The 24,230-nt window shown below is 39.9% G+C and overlaps 1 protein-coding gene across 1 annotated transcript; it reads right to left on the bottom strand.

The window, feature by feature from the left end:
* Positions 1-1,287: 1,287 nt before the first annotated feature.
* LOC117493098 lies at positions 1,288-14,070 on the bottom strand. Its single transcript, XM_034143501.1, has 4 exons — positions 14,038-14,070; positions 7,151-7,613; positions 6,628-7,032; positions 1,288-6,269 (listed from the first exon to the last, which is right to left on the bottom strand). Exons 2-4 carry the CDS (start codon positions 7,592-7,594, stop codon positions 2,364-2,366), a joined length of 4,755 nt encoding a protein of 1,584 aa, XP_033999392.1. The 5' UTR covers positions 7,595-7,613; positions 14,038-14,070; the 3' UTR covers positions 1,288-2,363.
* Positions 14,071-24,230: the final 10,160 nt, after the last annotated feature.

A 24,230-nucleotide genomic window follows, 5' to 3' on the forward strand; every position in this document is an offset into this window, starting at 1 on the left:
AGGACTTTGCTTTTTAGACATATTTTATTCTCCCTCCACTGTCATAATAAGTTGTTGTTGTGGACTGTTCCTAAAGGTTTAAAGTGCTCTATATCCCAACTTCTGATGGGTTTATATAAATGTTGGGACAGACACAGTAAGAAGAAAATTGACAGTGGTAATGTTTCAAATGCTATATGTTGATCTCGTGAGGTGAGATCAAAAGAGGGATTGAAGTAAAAAGATATGATTCTACACTGTATTGAAGTAAACATGTATTGTTTGAACTGTTTTAGGTAATCACAAACGGGTTTTGATAAGTCACTTAGAATAGGAATGTTATTCTTACTTTCAAACTCACTGATCCAGAGATTCTGTGTTTCAACACACCAACATCCTTCTTATCACCCCTAAAAGCAGATGTCGTCATTAAGTCGTTAAAAGACATCGTTAAATAGGTGGAGAAGAGTTTAAATGTCTGAAGGAGGATAGTTTAGGTGAAAATATCCCCTGGGAAAGGAATGTAGAGTAAGTGGTCCAAAAGATGATGTGTGTTTCAAAAGTAATTATCACTTCATTAAAATGAGCATCAACACTTCCACAAGGTCCTTTAAATACAAAGACTGTGGTAGAGCTATTAAAACCAATATGTTATTATATTGAGGAACAATATAAAGAATGTTCAGGAATAAATGATACAACAACATGTATGGCCAAATATTTTTATTTCTTCACCTTGTCCCAACATAAAACAAATATAAACATAAACTATTTATCCTGTAACATTTTTTGTCAATTATTTTATTAACCTGTTAAGCCCCGAGCCTGTTTTTCAGGTTTCAGGCTCGAAAATGACATGCCCAAAACAAATGACTACAACTTAACTTCTAAAAGGGTTATATGAATAATTTCTTTTATCAAAGCAAGGTTACATCTGTGAGTTGGATGTAGAAGTTTCAGAATCAATATAGACTTTTCTCAGTCAGAGTAAATTCAGATGGAACATAGCAAAAAAAAGGTAAATTCTTACCTCCGCCTAAAGAAAAAACATTACTTATAGTGAAAACCACCCTTGAATGATGGGATGGTAGACTAAAAGCTTTAGGAATCCAAACTATAACATATAATAAGTACCCTGTATCAAGATTGAGGCAAAACAAGTGACATTTGACCTTTTTAGAGAGGTTTAGCAAATAAAAGTTCCAGGCGGAATAAGCTTTCGGCACATTTGGGTACATCTGGTTCCATCAGTGCCATTTGACCTTTTTCAGGTACCAGACTATAAAAATTGTGTATTACATTGAATTATCACCATAGGTATTCATTCCATCCAAAGAAAGAAAAACAAAAGAAAAACAGGTTAAGTCTCACACAAAGAAAAGATAATAAAATACAATAAACAATTCCAATAGTACAAGCACTCTTCTTGTGCTATCTTTGCACTTACATTGACACTTTAGCCTTACCACTAAGAAAATAATCAAAAACTAAGTGTTAACATTTAAGATACAAATGTTGATATGCTTCCTGTAACCTCCAAATAAACTTTTTTTTACATTAATTTAATTCTCTGAAATTGTACCTCTGGTTTTGCTGCAAGACTATAACATGACATAGGACTTTAGGATTGTACTTTAAAGTGCACCTATCGTGCTATTTTAAGGCATGTATTATGGGTCTCAGATTAATACAAATATAAAAAAACATGTCTATGATGTGTTTTGCTCAAAATACAAATAGATCATGCATTTTAGACATCCCTCATATCCCTCTATTCCAGCACTGTTAGAAAAACGCGAAAAAAACAAAAAAGAGGAGGCGGAGCTAATGCCTGATCAGAATTCTACTGGAGATAAAGTAAAATTCTGCTGTGATAAAACGCCATCCTGTTCCAAACCTCATCAAGGATTATTTCTGAAACAGTATGGAGCTCTAATGCTTTTTCTCTTGCGGGTTTATCAAAAGGTGAGTTCCTTTTTTTATTTCCTACTATTTAAACACAAGTTTATTTAGACCATATTACGTCCAAAACACGTCAGGCATTGTTTCTGATAGCAACTTTCTGTGGGTCCACCATCCGAAATTACGTAATATCGGCAGCAAATCTGTATCCGCTCGTTGTACCCCCGTTTTTAAAAGATTTGGGCACAGAGGAAAAGAGAAAGGGTTTTATTTTCTGACGCTGCGTGAGTTCCCCGACATACCGGGGACACATATTTATGTATAAAAGACATCAAAAAGTGAAATTTGCATGATAGGTCCCCTTTAAAGTGAACAAGGGTTGGGTTGGATTAAAAGATATAAAGTGGCGTTCTGTTGTCTTTGGCCACATTGTTACACGTAAATCACATGTTATGGTCTGTAGACCTTAGGAGAACTTGTGATCAGGGCATGTACTTCTTTCCTTTCATCCTAGGAATGACATGCATATCTCTGATGTCATCATGCTGAAGCAGCCAACACAAGTAGCGCTCCGTCCCCATGCCCCATCCACTGGTGAGGAGGGGATTCACCTGCCGCATGTTAAGGTACCATTTGTAGGACTGCTCTGGCACTTCATGGTGTCTGAGGGCCTCCTGTACCATCTCAGTGGTGGAATGACGTTCACCGAGACCCAATGTCTCACCTAAACCCAGGAGAAGATCAGCAGCTTTGGCTTTGCACCGCTCAGTGCCCTCCACATAGGCCTGGTAGAAGGGAACTCCTAGATGGTCCATCTCAGTTAGCCAAACAGCGCCACCATATTTCTCCATCAAGACTCGCTCTCCTTTGCGCGTTAGCTTTCTGCCAAACTGTGGCTGGCCATCTTGTACCCACTCTTGGCAGTCGGCGGAGGGCATCATGGAAATGGCCTGGTCTAGAGGGACTCTTGGTAGTGGGGTTTTTCCATCCAGCTTACTCAGCATGGCGTTGACATGTGTAAGAGTCCCGGCGGTGTTGAGGATCATATCGGAGTGTTTCTTCAGCATGGACTTGGTGAGATGAGCCAAGTATCCCTCTGCTGTGGAAATGGCCTTGTTCATGTTCCCCAACAGTTCACACTCCACGTGGTAGAACTGGTTCAAGTGTGTGGCATCAGGATCTTCCCCTCTAAAGCTGGGAGATATGTAGTATGCCCCTGGCAGGTTGTCCTGGAAGCGAAGGAAGTATTCAAGTACAAATTGCATTGAGTCAGCCAGGTAGCTGTCCTGGCCGAGCAAGTGAACAGAAACTGGTTCTGAGTCAGATCCCAGGCCCATTGGTGAAGAGATGGTGTCTGTGGTGAGAGGGGTTAGAGCGTAGGAGTACTTGCAGGAACTGTGGAAATATTCCACTGTGCTGTGGAAAAGGGTGTTTTGAATCTGGAACAGGTTGCGATACCATTGGCTCTTGATGGCAAGTGTGGAGTGAGACTGAGGGTCTTGCCATGAATGAGGAGGCCTGCACTGGGTGATTTTTGAGTGGATCTTTTTAAGGGCTTCAGGGTCAGCCGCTGGGCCATCCCGTGATGACACAAATCCAGGGTAGCTTTGGTAGCATTGTGCTTGCAGTTCAGCTTGATTGGTTCCATCTGGTGAAGGCAACAGAGGGATTAGCTTGGCATGAGCATAATCAATCTCAAAGCCCTTGAAGATCAGTGCAACACCTTGAGCTCTCATCCCTTCCTCCAGTAGTTTGGCAACTTTACAAGTAGCTAGGATCAGCGCTTTGTAGTCAGCTTCCTCCAGTTTGAAGATGTCACTGGACAGTGGTTTGCGGGGCACTACAACGGTTAGTCCAGGAGTGTTTGGGTAAGGTGTCAGGAAGGCAACATGCTCATTGTCTTCCCACACTCTCCACTGTTGCTGCTCTCCACGTACAATACGACTGAAAAGGTTGTCATTGGAAGCATCTCCGAAAAAGTCAAAGCAGGAAGGTGCATTTGGTGTTGGCAGTCCGCTTCTAATCTTGGCTTGAACCTGGGTCAGTGCCTCATCATCCAAGCGTGGGCCACTTTTGGATGTGCAGTAACCAGGATCATTTGTGTGGAATTCCTCTTCACTTGCCAGATGGGGCTGCCACTTTGGCTCAAGACCATGAAGCGGAAGCAGTCGGATTTGTGCTGACTGGTTTGGGATTGGATTGAAAACCAGGGCACAGCGCTGCACTCCCAGTCGCTCACATAGCAAGCTTGAAACAGCCTTTGCTCCTTGTAGGATAGTCAAAACATCAGGTGTAGCTAACTGGAAGATGCTGCTTGCTCCGCTAAGAGTTTTTCTCTTCAGAATGGTTGACCCAGGGGTCCAGGGTTTGGGATCCAGGTAAGCAACCAGCTCATCGGTTTCCCAGATCACATCAGAGAAGCTCTTGAGTGGCCTGAGGACTTCCACTCGTGAAATGTCATCCACCATTGAGGCCACAAACATGACATCAGCGTTCGTTTCAATGATGACATCACCTTTCGCGTCCAGAGCTATGATTCCTGCACAGATCCCATCTAGATTTTCAGCCATCACCTCCCTACATGCCTGCCTCAAACTATAGCCTGTGTGGTGGTAGAGACTTGCTATTTTCTGGGCAACTGTTTGCCTCACAAACACATCTCCATCTCCAGAGCAGGTAATGGCTAACTTGTCATCAGCATATATTCCTGCCCCTACTATTGCTGTATCCCCAACTCGCCCTTTCAGCTTGCCTACTACCCCACCTGTGGATGATGCAGCAGCCAACCCTTTCCAACGATCCAAGGCCACAGCTCCAACTGTCCGCTGGTGATTGTTTTTTGAGGTATTTCCTGCAGCGAGCTTTGCAGTCAACTCTCTGTGACGTACATCTGTGTAGAAATACTCAGGCCCAACAGGATTCTGCTTCTTCTCCAACCCCTGCAGATACTCCTCAGCCCCATCTCCCACAATGAGTGAATGGGAGCTTTTCTCCATGACACACCTAGCGGCTTTTATTGGGTTCTTTACATTTTGCACACAAGCAACAGATCCTGACCTCATTGCATTGCCATCCACAATGGTTGCTTCCATTTCATTTTTGCCGTCTTGGTTGAATGCTGAGCCTTTACCTGCATTGAACAGGACGCAGTCCTCCAGAGCTTCTACTGACTTCTGAACTGCATCTAGACTGCTGCCACCTTGTTGAAGCACTTCGGATCCAAGGGTTAAGGCTGTCTGTAGAGCAAACTCAATTACACCAATGACTTCGGTGTTTAGCATCATCTCCTCACCAGCCCCACCATGGATTACCAGAGTGTAGTCTGTGCTCGTGCCAGAGGTGTTTTCAACAGTGGTTTTGCCTTTGTTTGGGCTCTCTTGGCAGTGGTTGGTCTCTCCATTCATTTTCTCAGTTTGACCCTGATTCAATGGACGCTCAATGGCTCCCATTTGGCATGCAATGGCATATCTAACAGCTAGGAGCATCACTAACTTCAGGTTTATCTTCAGACTAGCTTGAAGTTTCTCCAGTGTAAGAGCAAAGCTCCCTTTTCCATTAAGCACGATGCGAACCTTGTCTTTTTTTCCATGGTAGGTTACAGCCAGCTGATCTTGGGCATAAACATTCCCTAGTCCACACTCCACGCCCTCCATCATATCTGTACCTGTGAGGTACACAGATGGACATCCAAAGGGGTCCAGGTACTTCTTCAGAGGATTGTCTGATGGCAACGAATGACGCAGTGCAGCAAGGTGGGGTCCAACTCCATGACCGCTTTTTGTGTTTCTGATGAGGCTCCTATGCTCCAAAAATGCAACATGGAACAAGCGTAGCAGGTCAGCAGTGTATTTGATTGTGTTATTTGAGCCGATGCAAGACACCAAGGCACTTACTAACTTGTGAGAATGCATGGTGAATGAGTATGTTGGATCACAACGGCCATGTTTGTAGTGCCGCATATGGGTCGGTGTAACAATCATGTGCTTGGCAGCGGATTCCCCAAGAGTCTGCCTCAGGGAAAGCTGCAAAGAAAAGTTAACCCAAGCATCAAACAGGCCTCTCTGCCCTCTGAGAGTAGAAAAGACATCAGGAAAAGAAGACACATCAAAAGTCAGAACAGGGTGTGTTTCTTTTAAGTTACGGCTCAGTTTGGGGGTATTTACTCCTTGCAAGGGGAATGTTAGGGGAGGTGGACACACATAACTAACATTGTTTACTATGACAGAGCCATTGACTTGTACTGCTTCAGTCTGGACAAGATTTAGGTCCACAGTCTCAGACAGATTGTACAGATGCTCAGTCACAAGACCAGCCACCATCCCATCGACAGCACTGTGCTCAAACACCATCCCAGCTGTGCTGTCCTTGAACACCACCAGGTTCACCACCTGTAAATGAGGAAAAACAGTGATTGATTCATTTTATTAGGCTAATGTAAATCACTCTAAGCGCTGCCTCCTCTAATAGCACTGATAGCATATGTTCATACCTTGAGTTTCCATATTCCTTCACTTTAAAACGTTGGCACATATCAAACTTTGAACAATAACAGCAATTCCAAACCGCTTGGTGTGGAAGCTAACATTGACCTTGTACCAAATTGTAAGACAGCCCTAATTTTTACATTTCAGAAAAGGCAGTATTACGATCATTTAAAACAAATGTAAACAGTATGAGAAAGTGTTTGTGAAAAATGTATCTGATTTCTGCTTGGTTGAATATCCTTAGCCAGATAATATCCAATACCTTGTCATAATATCTCAAATGAAGGCTGCCTTCTCCTCCTCCTCCGAGCCTCACTGCATTGAGAGTATCAGCCAGTTCAGAGGGGGGGTTGAAGTCCTCCAGACAGAGGGTCAGCACGGCACTCTCCATCAGCCTCAGGGATGCCGCTGTCTCCCCTCCTTTCCCCAAGATCTCTTCCCTGGTGGCAGCCCAGACTTTGCGATCCAGAGCCGAGAGGCTACAAATGGCAGATGGATCATTCAGTTTTCCTGCTCTGGGTTGATCCATCACCTGAGCCAGCTGGTTGTAGATGTCAACAAACGGTCGAGCAGAAACTGGCCCACCAGTGCTGGGACGCCCCAGTATGTCCACAGGGAACACTCCTCCAGCACAGGTGACAATGGCATGAAGGCTATCAGGGTAGAGCTGGAGAATGAAAAGAAGATTAGAAAGAGAGCAGACTTGTTAAGACATATAAGATTAGATAAAACATACTTTATTGATCCGAAATTGGGCAATGTTTGAATGTTGCCAATAATCTCACTTTAATCTCATCTTGACTCCTGCCAGGAATCCTGCTGGCAGCGAATATCTCGGACTGCTGTGTGTTCTCCATCGGCACATTGCCCTCCAGCAGCATGGGCTCGCTGTACAGCTTTGCTGCTGCCCAGAGGAGAGCAGCGGCCCTCCCTAGCTGGGTACGTCCCGTTGCTTTGGTAGGAAGCAGAACAACAGGAATGGCAGTAGAGTTGGGCAGGGGGTCGTAATAAGACAGCAGACTTCTCTTGAACTGCTCCGTCACCCAGTTCTCTTTGCCCAAAGCTCTTGTTGTGACTTGTTCCTGGGCTTCTTGAAGGAGCGCCCTCTGCTGTTCCAGGGTATTTTTGAACTCTGGGTAAAGGTCAGCCCTTAAAGTGAGCTGCAAGACACGGCTCACTTCCTGCAGGGTAACATCCAACTCTGGAACAGGGTAGTTGAGAAGGGTCATCTTGCTGATGTGGAGTAGGCTGAGGAAGAAAGATAAAAACAATGAATACTAGGTACTGGTTAATTTATGGGCTAGACCAGGGGTGCCCAACCAGTCGATCGACAGGTCGATCGCGGGGAGATTCCCAGTCGATCGCGAGATATGTCTAAAAATAGAACAACAATATTCTGTTTTATCGTTAATGTCCTATAACATAATCTTCCTGTGCCAGAATAATGCACTTGAACGCATCAAAGCATTGTGATTGGCGTGACCCCATGTGTCGGGGCGTGGCTGGTGGGCAGTGGGCACTAGTTAGTTGACGTTGTCCGTGTCAACAGTGTGTGACAGTCCGCACACACACAAGACCGCAATTATGGCAGAAGCAAAAAAGCCCAAAATATATCATTTTCACTCCGAGTGGGAGGAGGATTATTTTATTGTTTATTCCAATTCAAAGTCCATCTGTCTCATCTGCAATGAGAGCGTGGCTTTACCGAAGAATTGTAATTTAGAGCGGCATTTCAAAACGGTGCACAAACGCTACGAGACGGAATTCCTTCCTAATTCTGCCCTACGCTCTTCTGTTCGTTGCGTGCATATGTAACAGAGTTAAACATGTGAATACATAATTATAAATTTGTGAATGTTTAATTCATAATAAGTTGTAGTTCTCGGCAGACTGGCAACTTTAAAAGTAGCTCTTGGTTCTAAAAAGGTTGGGCACCCCTGGGCTAGACAGTGCACTGTTGTCACAGTAGAATTGAAGCTTAAAAAGAACACAGAAAAAGAAAACCTATGCCCTTGCATGTAAACGGCATTGCTCCACAACATATTAATGCGCATTGGGCATACCCCACAATCTTAGCAAACACACGTATTAAGCCTTACAAAAAATTGCACCAAATACAACCAGAAACAAATCTCATAAAAACAGTAAACCATGGCCAGGAGTGGAGATATGCCAAGTATAACTCATACAATAGATCAGCCAAAGTCAGCACGAGAAATCTTAAATCATTAGAAGCGGCTGAAAATCATCTTCATTTTGATATATATTGTTAAAAGGAAGATCATCTTATGTTGTTTTCGTAATTGTGGCAGGCCAAAATCGTAATTGCGATTAAAATACGATTAATTGCACAGCCCTAGTCCCCGGTGTTCCAGGGAACTCACCAAGTGTCAGAAAACACAACCCTCTTTATTTTCCTCCATACCCAAATCTCTAAAAAAGGGGCTGCAACGGATCTGATAAAAACTGATCCAGATTTGAACACTTTACTGACGTCAGTAAAGTGGCGCTACGGCTATTGGGCCAACTCTCCACTCCTATCAGGGGAATGTGGGGTTGGGCCACGGCCGGCCATTGCCGCTCGAAAGCGCTGGAGACGCTGTAGTGCATATGCCAGGCCTGTATATTTCATATTAGTACAGTATTTATAATACAATATATTATAATAATAGACTGACTAGGGTAGTAGACTCGACTACTGCAATGGTGTCTTCACAGGTCTCACTAAAAAATCTATTAGAAAGCTTCAGCTGATTCAGAACGCTGCTGCTCGAGTCCTCACTAACACTAAGAAAGTGGATCACATCACTCCTGTTCTGAAGTCTTTACACTGGCTTCCTGTGTGTCAAAGAATAGATTTCAAAATACTGCTGCTGGTTTATAAAGCTTTGAATGGTTTAGGCCCAAAATACATTTCTGACCTACTGCTAAATTATGAACCATCCAGAACTCTCAGGTCATCAGGGACTGGTCAGCTTTCTGTCCCCAGAGTCAGAACTAAACATGGAGAAGCAGCGTTCAGTTATTATGCTCCAAATATCTGGAACAAACTCCCAGAAACCTGCAGATCCGCTGCAACTCTGACTACTTTTAAATCCAGGCTGAAGACTTTTCTTTTTGTCGCCGCTTTTAATTAAACTATTCACATCTTAAACTGCACTGTAACTTTTATCCATGTATTTTTTCTTTTAATGTTTATTTTATTATCTTTTCTTTTTAATGACTGATTTTAAATGCCATTTTCTTAATGTCTTTCATTTTTTTGTATAGCACTTTGAATTGCCTTGTGTTGAAAGGTGCTCTTTAAATAAACTTGCCTTGCCTTGCCTAGGGGCTCTGCACACCCTTGCAGATGTTCCAACTTATAAAAGATGACTAAATCTTTGCTTAAATTGAAAGTAGGCAGAGCTAAAATTGAAATTATCCACATATGCACCTGCCAAGCACTAAGGACAGTATTGTGATACAAAAGTAGTTTATCCCACTATAAAAGGTGCAGAATGTGTCCAAAATAATTCCTTATTTACTAGAGTATATGTAATGCTCTCTGTTTACACATCATTTTATTTGACGTATGCTTTTTTAGTACCCTCTACGATTAAAATTCAATGTTTATATTTACAGTTGAGCCTGTAGTATATGATTTGTAGGCAGATATATCTCTCCAGCACCACAATATGTCTTTCAAAATAGTATTTTGACACGTAATTTGCATTTGTCAATGTCAATGATGTCAAATGAAGTATCAGAAGAACTGGAAAAATATATCACTTTAGTCAATCTACTCAAGAGGCTGTTTTTAATAAAACATCTTTACGCCATTTAAAGGATCCCTAATCCCTAAAACCAAGAGTAAAACATAATGATGTCTTATCATCTAAAATGCAACTTCACACATTCTTGCACACACACTCATACACACTCATCACGCTGACAGAAGGGAACTGGTCTCACCTGTCAGTGTGATTAATGTCTCCATGGCAACACTGACACATCCATTATATTTTTGGTTAGAGATGTGAAATATATCAGTAAATACCACACTAGAGGATTCCTGAAGCTGTTACATGGCTTAAAAAAAGCGGCTTGCTAACAGGTGGCTAACTGAAACTGCTAAACATCGTCCTGTCGAACATTAGCCACCTTTAGCTTAGCGACCTTCATGGAGTTTATAGCACTATGCTAGCTATTTACTTCTGGCAATTGTACTTTACTTCAGCTATTATAAAAGTGGTGTTAATATGTGGAGATTATCCTGCTGAACAAAACGTGTAAGTATCATAAACGTGTGTTTGCTACAGAGCTTATTCTCTGCAAAAATACGTCATCACTGAATCACTCTATAATAGCACAGACAAGGATTTTAACTTAAAGGGGACCTATCATGCAAAATGCACTTTTGTACGTCTTTTATACATGAATATGTGTCCCCGGTGTGTCAGGGAACTCACCAAGTGTCAGAAAACACAACCCTCTCTCTTTTCCTCCATACCCAAATCTCTAAAAACGGGGCTGCAACGGAGCTGATACAGATTTGAAATTGTTCTGACGTCAGAAACAGGGAGCTCCGCCTATATGGGCAACTCTCCACCTATCAGGGGAATGGGGGGTTGGGCCACGGCCATTGCCGCTCGAAAGCGCTGGAGACGCTGTAGTACATATGCCAGGCCTGTAAGTGGTGCTGTAGTCTGCCACAAAAGCAGCGAAGAAGACTTCTCACAGAATCAGCCCTTGCAAAAACAGGGCTGGAAAAGAGCAAATAGAGCGAAATGAGGCATGGCTAAAATGCATGATCTGTTTGGTATCTTGAAAAAAAAACTTCACAGACATGTTTTATATAGGTATGGCCCTACAATATATTATTCAAATATAGCATGATAGGTCCACTTTAATGATTTATATGTGTACACATATATCACTTAAATTATTCAATACATCCTTTGTACTGAAGTATTAAAAAGTAAAAATTACATTTTTAATATAAATGATTTGCTGTGGCCAATTGTTTTCATTGCATTTACAGACCCTTGTAACTCTCTGATACCACCCAATGAATGCACTGACTTGCTTGTAGAACCACGCTACACAAAGCAGATAGCAACAGCTATAAAAACGTAAGCATACTGTAGACATGTTAAAAAAGGACAGCTACTGTATCGACATTTTAAAAGTGTATTTAAAGAAAAAGCCCTAACAAAACAGCAGGGCTCTTAACGGTGGGGTATGTAATTTTGGAGAAACCAGCTTGAGTGCGCCAGAATTTGAAACTACGCAGCCGAAAAAAATCTGCCTCTTCCTTCAGACTTCCTTACAGAGCCCCTCCTCCAACACACATGAACGCGCACATGACCAATGAGGGCACAAGATAAGTTTGTGCACAGATGGAAGGCTGACAGGCAGGTAGGCCATCCAGTTATTTTAGCCGAGCCGGCTGATTAATGATTGATCATGATCGTGTTTTCAAAGCTGGTAAAGGTGCAGCTAGTTTGAATGACGTTGTATACTGCAGGGTAGCTTGTGAATTTACTCCAGGTGGAACTAAAGTCTAATTTAACACTTGATTATATTTCACAACATTCATCCACATCTGTAAAGTAACTAAAGGTATTAAATAGCCTACATGTAGTGGAGTAGAAGTACAAAGTAGCAAAACATTGAAATACTTAAGTAAAGTCAAAAGTATGTCAACATTTTACCCAAGTATAGTACTTGAGTTTATGAACTTGGTTACTTTACACCGCTGGCTGTAAAGATAGAAAGACTAAGCTTTGCACAGAGGCATGAAAATACATTTTCTAAATGCTCAACAGTCCTGCCAAAATGATAAACTGACTGCTACACAATTTATATAAACGCTTTTATATATTTCTATTAGATGTGACTCTTTGGCATTTCTGTTATTATTAACACTGCTGCTTTAGTTGTTCTGATGGCTAAAATCCTCTGTTATTCCTAATTTTAAAGCCGATATTCCGTGGGGTTGGGGGGTCGGGGGCTCGGATCCTTGTCACCTTTTTCATACCTGATGAGTTTGCATCCCTGACTACAGTTGCTTTAGCGTGTAGAAGCTAGTAAGCCTACTATTTGATTTGTTTTAGATAGGCACAACATGTTTCATATGCTTGCAGACCTTATTTTCCTGTTCCATGTTAAAATAAACCATTTTCAGTGGTACCGCTGAGAAAGACTAATTTTTTTCGGTCATGGAAAATTAGGTAAAGATCATGGAGAAATCATTGAAAAGTCATTGAAAATCATTGGTGAAAAAGTGTATGAACCCTGTTAAGTGGGCCCTGAGTTGAAAAAGGTTGGGAACCGCTGCATTAGAGGAACCACTAATTGAATGATCTGAATGTTGGTAAGGTACAGCTGAATCGAACACAGGTCTCTTTGTGTGTGAATGTAGTAAACATGCATGGAACGCATCCAGATTTGAGTTTTCCATTAAACAATACCCTCTGGAATCAGACCAGAGAAATAACTGATAACGAATCCTATCTGCTCTCACGTGAAAGCATTTAGTCACGAATCGTCAATATAAAACTAAAGCATGATTTTTTGCTGGTTGTCAAGGGAATGCGTCCCTTGCTGTATTAGAAAATTAGATTTCTCCTGATTCGTCTCATCAGTGTAAGTCCTCCACACAATGCAGTCTGTCTGTTTTCTATCTGAGGATGGATTCAGGCTCAGCAAGGATAGTGGTCTTGTAATTCCAATAGTTCATTTACTAGTAAGCAGTACTTCCAGTATGTCAAAGTATGACATAATATATATTTTCCAAGGGTTGGGATTAGGGCAGGGATGCTTGGCCCATAAAATCAGACCAGATTTTATGGACATTAAAATAGTTTTTCGAATCAGGTAAAATTTAAATTGAAGAATTCAAAAGATTTATTTTTCTAATTTAAAGCACCATTTCACTGATTTTCTCATGTAATCCCAGTCGTGTTAGACCTTGCAGATTATTTTCAATTTAATTTGCTGAGAGAGATTTTATGTCATTGTCCCAAAGCAATATCGGTACAGAAAATGGTATTACATTTCTTGGGTTTAAAACATTGAAAATTAACAAAAGAAAAGCTTTAAAAAAAACATTTATTTCCAGAAACAACACAAAATGCCTCAGGAAACGCAACACAAATCCCTGTCAACATTTATTCTACCAAATATAAAGGTCCAAATAAATCTGACTGGAATGAGGAATGTGGATTAACGGGAATTAACTGAGAACTGTGTTGATACTACTGAATGTCAATTTCTATCTTTTTCTTTTATATCGTAATGAAAAACATTTTCTTCAATAAAATAATACTCAATTTGATGTTTAAGAACTGTTTATAATTATAAATACAGCATTTTTTTTATGTGTCATTTGTATTCCTGACTTTTTGTGTGTAAGGATTTACGTATTATTCTTACATTTTAAAAATACTCTCAAGATATCTCCCCCAAAACTGCCCAAAAACGTTTAAAATTACAAAAAGTAATTGTTTTTAAATGTATATTACTAGGATTTAGATTTATTTGCATCTGAAGTACAAAAACAACATGACTTATCAAGTTTAAGTCATATCAGACAGATTCACATGTGAGTACATCATTATGGATCCATCCTGTTTTCTACATCATTCAAATGTTATTCACATTTATTTCAAAGAGAAAATCAGCTTACCTCAATATGGTATTTCTCAGAGCTCTGGTCAGTCGGTCGGGTGGAAGAACAGTTTCTGTGAGGAAATGTTGGTCTGTTTGCCCATAATATAGTGACTCCAATGAAGCAATTCAGTGGCCCAATCCCAAACCACACCCTACACCCTACCCCTACACACTCCCCCTCCGTGACGGATTGACACTCACAGCTCAATGAGGCTCCCTCCTGTCAGATGGAGGGAGTAAATACAGCGGCAAGCTTTGGGACAAACTCCCCTCTCTCCGGCAGAAACAGAAAAGGCCGTAACTGTATGTAACAACGGTTTCAAATCAGCATCTCTTTGACAACAAATTTAAATTAATAACTCAAATAAAACTCCAAACATCTTTAATTGTGTTTTGTAAAGCTCTTTTAGATTTAAACCTGATTTTGATAAGCTTCTTAGTTTTTGCAACAGTCTGTAAATATACACAACTTTATAATAAAATGCACACATTTACCTTTTTCTAGACTAAACACAGGTATACGATCCTAAATTAAAAAAATATGAGGTTATCTTGAGGTTGTTATGTATTGTATTCTGGGAGGCAGTGTCACATCTATTATATTCTGATTAATGGTGTAAAATACATAGTTTTCTTGTTAGTGACTTTATATCAATTGCATTCTGGTAAATTGTATATATTCATTGTAATCTGGTGAATGGTTGCATACTTATTGTATTCTGAGCATTACTGGTTATACTGGTGAGAGTTACTTAATGCATTGTATCTTGGACAAGATGACCTGAATAATGTCCAGCTTTACAATCAAACTTGTCATGTTAAAATAATAATCAAAATACTTATTGTAACCCTAACCCGGGGCGGCTGTGGCTCAGTAGATAGAGTGCTGGACTTCAAATCAGGGAGTAGCAAGTTCGAGTCCCACTGCAGTCAGCATGTCGTTGTGTCCCTGGCAAGACACTTCACCCCAAATTGCTCCTGTGGGGATTGTCCACAGTACTGAATAAAAGCGTCTAACAAATGACATGTAATGTAATGTAATGTAACCCTAACCCTAGTTTGTCAAAAATGTGGTCCACAACAAGGCGGCCATCTTGAATTTGGTTAATCAGATTATCTACTTGGTGCGTTGCGCTGATCTTCCATTACAGAGCAGATGGCTCATCTCAAGGGGTTATCCTTAAATAAAGTTGAAACACTGTAAAAGTCTCAGTAATTCACTCGATTGGATATCATTCAAATGAAGCTTGACGGAGTTAAATTCAGAAATACTTTCTTTATTTTTCTCCCAACTTAATCAGACTGTGGGTGTTTAATTTGGACAACCCTTAAGTATGTGCAATATACAGTGTTCTGTATTTCAAATATATTTAAACTTTAAAAAATGTGCTTCTTATCAGGTTATATTTGTAATAGTGGTTCCATGTAACACAAATTGAATTGCTGAACATGATCATTCTGTTATATACAAAAATACAATTATTGTGCAATTTCTATGTTTGTTTCAGCTGTTACCCAGAAACTGTTGCAACACTAAAAAAATAATCATCAGTTCCACAGAATATCTATATTCATATTTCCCATAGTGCAATTCTATCAACAAAAGACACTACTGCACCTCTAAAGTCATAAGAAGCCACCACTGGAAGTTTTAGTAAAGTGAATGTTAATAACATACAATATATTGTACACCCTGATTTTGTGCGGTATGTCTTGTTCATTCACATGGTGACATTGTTTTAATTGCAAATGCTGACATTTTTCCAGTTTCTTGTTGGTACTATCAAGCCATGTCCCATTCCTCTGCTAAAATGTAGCTTGCCTCTTGACAACAGGGGAAGCCAACTCCTCTGCTGGAAACATCACAAAATCACACATCTACCAGTCAAGTTCAATGTTCACAAGGACATTACAGCTAGGTGGCCATTTCCATAACACCAAAAAGGAGGACACTTTGGGATTATCTTTTAGTTTTTATCCTGGCTTCACTGAATCCTTCACACTCAAAACACAATAAGACTAGTGTACTAATCAAGTTGAATGTCTATTTTCGATACTTTTGCCCTTTCCTGGCTGCTTCCAAGAGTTTTTTGTTTGTAAGGGGTCTCTGGTACATGTCTGTGCACTCAAATGTGAAGTTGACACAAATTTGCAGCTCTGCCTTGACACTGACGATTTCTCTAATTTCTCCATGCTGAGGTCATCATTGAGAACACACGTTCTGTATGGGCATTGCTACATGGGATGGAGAAGATATAGGCGCTGACCTTCCTCAGATTCACAAGTGGGACTTCTGCTTTGGAAAACAGTTTAAGTGCTGTTCCAAACCAACGAGTGTGGAGTGGTGTGGAGGGGGAGTGGGTTATCAAGCCCTCAAACAGCGAGTCTGCAGCGGTGCTGGCGGTAGACCGGCCCATGGACCGGCCTCTAATGCCGCGTTTCCACTACAGCGCGCAGCCCGGTTTAAGAGGGCTGTGACGTCAGCGGCCCGTTTGTGGTTGCGTTTCCACTTGGCCTAGTACCGGCCGGCTGGTCCTAATTCTCAGTTTTTCTGGCCTCATAAAATCGTGGGGCCAGGGCCAGAGGCAACCGGGCTGTGTTTGTGACGTCAACGCTCTCGGCTGCTGATTGGTCGGAGAGAATCGTCACAATCTGCGCGCGAGATAATCCATTTTTACAAACAGCATTTTTGTTAACGGAGGAGCTACAACAATGGCAAAGAAAAGCACACCATGGTCGGTCGAGGAAGTGACGACGTCCATTATATTGCAGATGATAAGGTCCAGCGGGTGCTCGACGGGACAACTCGCAATATCAAAGTCTTTCAGGAGGTCTCTACACAGACACTGGACTCTCCAACGGCGTTACTGGAGTCTGCATGGTACGTTTTTGCTAACGCTGTGTTATTTGCTTGAAAGCTTTGTGTCCCTGCTTTGTGTCCCTGCTTTGTGTCCCTATCTGTTTTAAAGCTCACTTCTAACAAATAAGTCTATTTTATCCTTACATTTATGTTCGACAACCCCGATGGAGCCCCGAAGGCTAGCTAGGCAGATAGCATTAGCGAGAGCTATTGTTTGCTAACACCATATGTGCCATTGTTTACGTTCAGTTTGTCTTTTCTATAGTTGTTGTTGCTATTTATAGTATTGTGCTGCAGTAGTTTGTGGAATTTACAAGTCATGTTTCTGTTCTAGATGATTACATTGGGACTAGCGAGGAGGAACAGCGAGGAGGACACAACGTCCTCTGCATCAACAGCACAAACCGAGGAGGAGAGGATCTGGCCCTGCAGGAACGGCAACTGGCCCAGCAGAATCAATGCCATGTCTTATCTTATTGCTTGTTGATAAATAATTGCACCCACCAGCGATCGCACAGAAAGATGGCATCATCTAGGCGTCCCTCTGCAGTCAGAAATATCATAAACACCATCGTCCACAAAGCACTGTACAGGGGTTTATGGATTTAAGAGAATACTTATCACAGTGAAACCTTTATCATCTGTTGCAATTAAAGCAAATAAGAGAATAAATACTTGGTTAAATAATACATTTTAACTCTTTAGCAGGACAACTCTGCATACTGTTTGAAATTGAGTTTGCTAGCTTGAGGTCCTCCTCTAAAACATAACATTACATAATGGTATTAAGAATACATGATAAATACATGTAGAAAAATTACTCAATTGTAATACCCTCGTTGTGCTAGACTCAAACACATTGCTTATATATTTCAAAGAGAAGAGAACAAAAGAAAACACCTATACAAAGAGAGCGGTGCACAGCGCTTAATATTTACTTGCACTATATTTCTGTTGATCTGGGTTATTGTGTTGCACTGTTGGAGGAGCCTGTGACCTAAGATGTTCATTGTCATAACTACACTAGCTATGTTCGTATGACAAAATAAAAAACCTTGAACCTTGAGGCTGTGTCTTTCAGACAAACCATCATAATCATATTATTTTATGCTGTGGATACTTTAGCCTCCATCCATGTTAACAATTTTTTACACTTGCATTTATGAATATAGTTCTGTTGTGTTTTACACTTTTGTATTTATGTTTATAGTTTGCTTTGATATTTGCTTAATTTATTAGATTATTATTATGGGGGCAGTACTTGTGCTTGAAATTCAAATATTTACTAAATAGTCAATTCTGATAACATTTTTTTGGTTTAAATAATTTGACAAACACATGTATGTGAAAAAGAAAAGATGTATTTATGTTCAATACAATACAATGAATATTTAGGTATTACACGTAGGTTTTCCTCAGGCATCCTGAAGTTCTCCACCCACTGAGTGTGTGAAAGATGGAACAATCACATTCCACCACTCGGTAGCTCGGTCGGTAACTTCTGAAATACACAAACAAAAGCATACATATTTTAATACGTAAAAGTGGTAGCTACAATTAATTAAATACTTGAAATACTTTGGTCGTATAGGGAGAGTGAGCCTAAACACATTGCTAGTTAGCGAACGTTAGCTTACCAAGTAGCATTGTAGTTAGTAGTGATTCGAGTCGTCCTGTAGTCTCTGCGGCGTAGGAGGACTGCCCGAACTCTCGCGTCAGCTTCTTCTATACCTCGTCTTGCTATACGTCGCCTCTTTCGAAACAACTCTTGTCTATTTCTTGTGATAATAAACCACACAGCAAAAAACAAGCAAACGATCGCTTTCACATCTCCATTGTTGTGTCGCATTGAAGATGACGTCACGGCAGTTTTAAGCAGCGTCGCTCCGCCTACACTGTTACTATAGATACTGACCCGGTTCCTAAACTGTAATGGAAACGCGCCACAAAGTGAGCTGGTCCTAACGAGGCCGGGCGCGGCCAAAGGAGGCCGAGCGGGGCCGAGCGAGGCTGTGTAGTGGAAACGCGGCATAACTGACCGGAGTCAATGCTGTGTGTGTCCGTCCGGAAACCCGCTGTTTACAAGTAGTTCCAGCAAAAATCCACTGATAAATTGCGATGTTAACAAGCGATAGGATTCTCCCAACATAATACAAATTATAAATGTAACAAAACAGATATTCTTGTCTTTTACATGAACTATGATTTCATATTTCATCATACTAATGTCGCTAAAGCATGTCTTAGCCTTGTCCTAAACAGAAAAACCCACCCCACACCGGATTCATAAGAAAAAAGACTTCTCAAAACATAACTTGCTTTAAAATACAGTTTAAAAAAAGAAAAAAGCAATTGGCACTTGAAGTACCTTATGTCCTAAAATAATTAACATAAATTCAACAAAATTAGCAACTATTTTTTGCCCCCATCAAGTTAATATGAATTTGTATTTCAACATTAGTTTTTACAAAGCAATTGCCGGGTATATAATGCTTGAGCATAAGGTACTACAATAGAAACAAAAATTGTTCAACTGTTCGTAATGCAGAGGCTTTAAACAGTTTGAGAAGATGATGAAATCAACCTTTACTGATAAACAAAAGTCACTTTTTTATATCGTCATTTTTTCTGGTCACTCTGGGTTTGAATGAATTTTTGATTCTGTGTAGCACGTTAAAGTTAAAATGAGATGTTAGGTTGCCATTTCAAACTTTAGACCGACCAAGAAGCTAAGAGTTCTTCATCATTGCCTTAGTGGGAGAAGTTGGGAAATGTGGACCTCTCAGAAACATAACTAGGGACACTAAGGTCCAAAAGGTTAAACCTCGTATTATCATTAAGAGAGACATAAAACATTTTGTGGAGCAGGGTTTTGTACATGATCTGTTTGGGTTTCATTGGGGACAAATCAATCTGTGTGCTGATGTAGAACTGCATGGCCTTATTTTTATCTTGGTTTTATGGAGATCATTGATAGACATGCACCCCTACGTACATTTAGAGTAAAGGAACAAGACAGTCCTTGGTTTTCTGCTGAACTGTCTAGTCTCCTGCATGAGAGAAACAAGGCCTGGGCAAAGGCTAGGAAATCAGGCTCAGAGGTAGAATGGCTGCGTTTTAGGCAACTAAGGAATAGCTTTACTTCACATGTCAAAAGTGCTAAGTCGAAGTACTATTTGTCAGTTACTACAGAAAACCTAAATAATCCCAGGAAATTTTGGAAAGCCATAAAATCGATATCCACCGGTGAGATCCGTAATGAGCTACCTCCGTGCCTTACCACAGCATCTGGCTCTATATCGGACAGGGCCACCATGTTAAATTGTTTTAATGAGCATTTTGTGTCCTGTGGCTGTCTGTTTGATTCTGTGACTAACTCTGCTTCTGTGAACACCCCAATCCGTGACTCTGAACAATGTGGTCTGGAAAACCCTTTCAGTTTTACTCCTTTTACTGTTAATGTTGTTCATGAAGCATTATCTAAGTTAGATCCTAAGAAACCGGCTGGCCCGGACAACGTAGAACCTTTCTTTTTAAAGATAGCTGCAGATTTTATTGCTCCACCTCTTACTTCTCTTTTTAACCTCTCTCTCAGCACAAACACAATTCCAAAAGTATGGAAGTCAGCTTATGTCTTGCCTTTACTGAAAGGAGGGGAGGCAACCTTATTAAATAACTATAGGCCAATCTCTAAATTGTCAGTTCTGGCGAAGTTGCTCGAACGCCTAGTGAGTGAACAGGTAAAGGTGTTTTTATGTAAAAATGATATCCTGTCTAAACATCAGTCAGGCTTCAGAACGAAACATAGCACCATCACTGCGACAATGAAAGTGGTGAATGACATTACAAGTATTTTAGATAAAAAGCAGAGCTGTGCAGCTCTATTTATTGACATTTCCAAAGCGTGACCGGAGTCAATGCTGTGTGTGTCCGTCCGGAAACACGCTGTTTACAAGTAGTTCCAGCAAAAATCCACTGATAAATTGCGATGTTAACAAGCGATAGGATTCTCCCAACATAATACAAATTATAAATGTAACAAAACAGATATTCTTGTCTTTTACATGAACTATGATTTCATATTTCATCATACTAATGTCGCTAAAGCATGTCTTAGCCTTGTCCTAAACAGAAAAACCCACCCCACACCGGATTCATAAGAAAAAAGACTTCTCAAAACATAACTTGCTTTAAAATACAGTTTAAAAAAAGAAAAAAGCAATTGGCACTTGAAGTACCTTATGTCCTAAAATAATTAACATAAATTCAACAAAATTAGCAACTATTTTTTGCCCCCATCAAGTTAATATGAATTTGTATTTCAACATTAGTTTTTCAACCTGGTCTCACCAGAATGCGTGACTCCGCCACGACTCCTTAACACCGCAGTGCGTGGTAGAGTCACGAACTTTGCTACATTTACGTGTCGGCACCACACAAACAACCCCCATGTAAAGTGAATGAGGCTCCTTTGTCGTGGTGCACACACGCATTTCTACAACGTCCCGCAGTGAGCTTTTATTCTATAAAACGTTTTTAAAATCTACTTTATAGCTTGTAGTAACTCACGGGAGGCTTCTTTTATTTTATTTGTATTCATAATAATTTTTATTTTTCGTCAGAATGTATTATGGTGCATTATTTACCAATTTTTGTTCTCAAAAAACAGTGCATTGTGTGTAATACAACTGTGATTTTTATTAAATTAGTTAGTTTTTAAGGAAGGCCAGAGCTTCAGCTGTGTCAAATAGATTGTTCCCTTATTCCTATTTGATCATGTCCCCTTTATTGTATTACGGACCCAAAGAGCTGAGCGTCCATTCCCATTGGATAACGGAGGATTTTACACCCGGAAGTAAGTATTCTCCTTACTGTCGATTGATTTTATTTACAGTGATATCTGCACTACTCATCAACTCAAAAACACCAGATTATCCTTGTTAATTACACAACATTGATTGGTTTAAATTGTGTGCAATGCTTTTGTATTTTCCCCTTTCGATTCGGAGAAACAAATATTTGTTCGTAGTGTGTGGATGGCAGAAGACACTACACTACCCAGAATCCTCAGCTATGGGACTACACCATGTGCTTAGAACGTGTCCTACCCCCCCCTTAGGTCACAGGCTCCTCCAACAGTGCAACACAATAAAACAGATACACAGACAAAAATAGTGCAGTAAATACAAAAATTAAAATAGTAAAATAGTAAAAAGTGAAATAGTGCAATAAGAGTCTATATACAAGTGATTTAATATGATATATTAGATAAATAATTTCTAAGTAGCAGCCAGATGAATGTTATGGATGTTGTTTCTAAGTTCAGGTGTTTAATAGTCTTCTGGCCTGTGGGATGAAGCTGTCCCTGAGTCTGGTGGTTTTAGTCCGCAGACAGAACAGTTTGTGGCTGGGGTGATGGGGGTCTTTTATAATCCTGAAGGCTTTCTTTAAGGTTAACCTGGTATTTTTACTCCACTACATTTATTTTAGTTACTTTACAGATTTGGATTAATGATGTGAAATATAAACAACCCTTAAATCAGACTTTAGTTACACCTGAGTAAAATTCAGTGAAGGTGATTGTCAAGTGCCAACAATCAGGCGAGATATTTGGTAGTGGGTGCTTGAGAAGGCTAAATATTTATCTGCAGATCCCTATAAAGTATATTCATTACTCGTTATTCTCTACTAATAGTTAATTAAAAACTGTATATAATGGCTATTTTGCACATCCCTTTCAAGATTTCAAGATTTTCTAAGGTTCATTGACATATCATATCCACAACTACGGTGTAGTTATGCAATGAATGAAAAACTTGGGTCACAGGTTCCTCAACAGTGCATTACAAGACATCTATCGATATCTGTGTACCTCCACCATTAAACATATTCTGCACATTTCTTATACTATCTACATACATCTTATAAGAGTATAATTAATATGTATAATATCAGTTAAAATAAGTGCTTCAACATAGTTAACATTGCAGGAAAGTTGATTGTCAAGTTCCAAAACAAACCATGCAATATATTAGACGTTAAGTACTTTGTCAGGCTTAATATCTGTAGATACCCCCAAAGCTTTTTTCTTATTTAAAAGAAGACCTTAACCTAAAGTATTCTTTAATGTTTAAATAAAGCCTTATTAGTTTGTCTGTTTTGCACATCCTCCTATCAGGCACTAAACTGTTTTATTGTAGAGATCACTTACAGTATCTTCTTGATATTTTTTTTTCTATATTATTTATATCATTGACCTTCCACTTTCCCACTATATTAAGAGTATGTACTCTTAATATTTAAATGTTTTCATCAAATATAACACATTCAAAATGCTTTACAAAAATGAAAGACATTAAGAAAAAGGCATTTTAAAACAGTCATTAAAAAGCAACACAATCTACCTGCATTGCAATTACTCTAAACGTGTAATAACGTGCTTTAACCAGTAGGAGGTGCGGGTTAAAAAGCTATCAAGTTTACAGTGTTAACAAAATAAAATATACTGCTGTTTCTGGTTTAGTTTACGACGGATATATTCTGTTATTGTTTTGATATTTGTAACACAAAAGCGATGTAAAAAACCCACAGCAACACAGAAAAGATGGTCTTAACATGACCCAGCGGTCTTGTAGTTAATAAAAAACAATAATATCAAAACAAATTATTACTACTAACTTTATTGTGAAATTAAAACCGAACGGTAAAAGAATAGTTTCCGGTCTATTCTGAGGCCCGATCTCTGTAGATAAATAAAGAACTACGACAGATGTGTAATGTTTAATGCAGCCAAACCATTCATTACAATGCATTCATGTGATGACTTTCAAAGAGTAAAGCAAGCACTGCTGAATAAAGTATGATTTTATCTTTTACAAAACGTTTTTTTTCCATATGGAATGCAGTTGGAGGTCAACCAATCACAGAGCTTGAGGCAAAGCGGAACAATAGCTGAGGATTCTGGGTAGTGTAGTGTCTTCGGCCATCCTAAACTCTGAACACATATTTGTTTCTCCGAATCGAAGGGGAAAATTACAAAAGTATTGCACACAATTTATCTGTTTGGGTTTGATTGGGGACAAATCAATCTGTGTGCTGATGTAGAACTGCATGGCCTTATTTTTATCTTGGTTTTATGGAGATCATTGATAGACATGCACCCCTACGTACATTTAGAGTAAAGGAACAAGACAATCCTTGGTTTTCTGCTGAACTGTCTAGTCTCCTGCATGAGAGAAACAAGGCCTGGGCAAAGGCTAGGAAATCAGGCTCAGAGGTAGAATGGCTGCGTTTTAGGCAACTAAGGAATAGCTTTACTTCACATGTCAAAAGTGCTAAGTCGAAGTACT

Source organism: Trematomus bernacchii, unplaced genomic scaffold (genome assembly GCF_902827165.1).
Source record: "Trematomus bernacchii unplaced genomic scaffold, fTreBer1.1, whole genome shotgun sequence".
Taxonomy (NCBI): domain Eukaryota; kingdom Metazoa; phylum Chordata; class Actinopteri; order Perciformes; family Nototheniidae; genus Trematomus; species Trematomus bernacchii.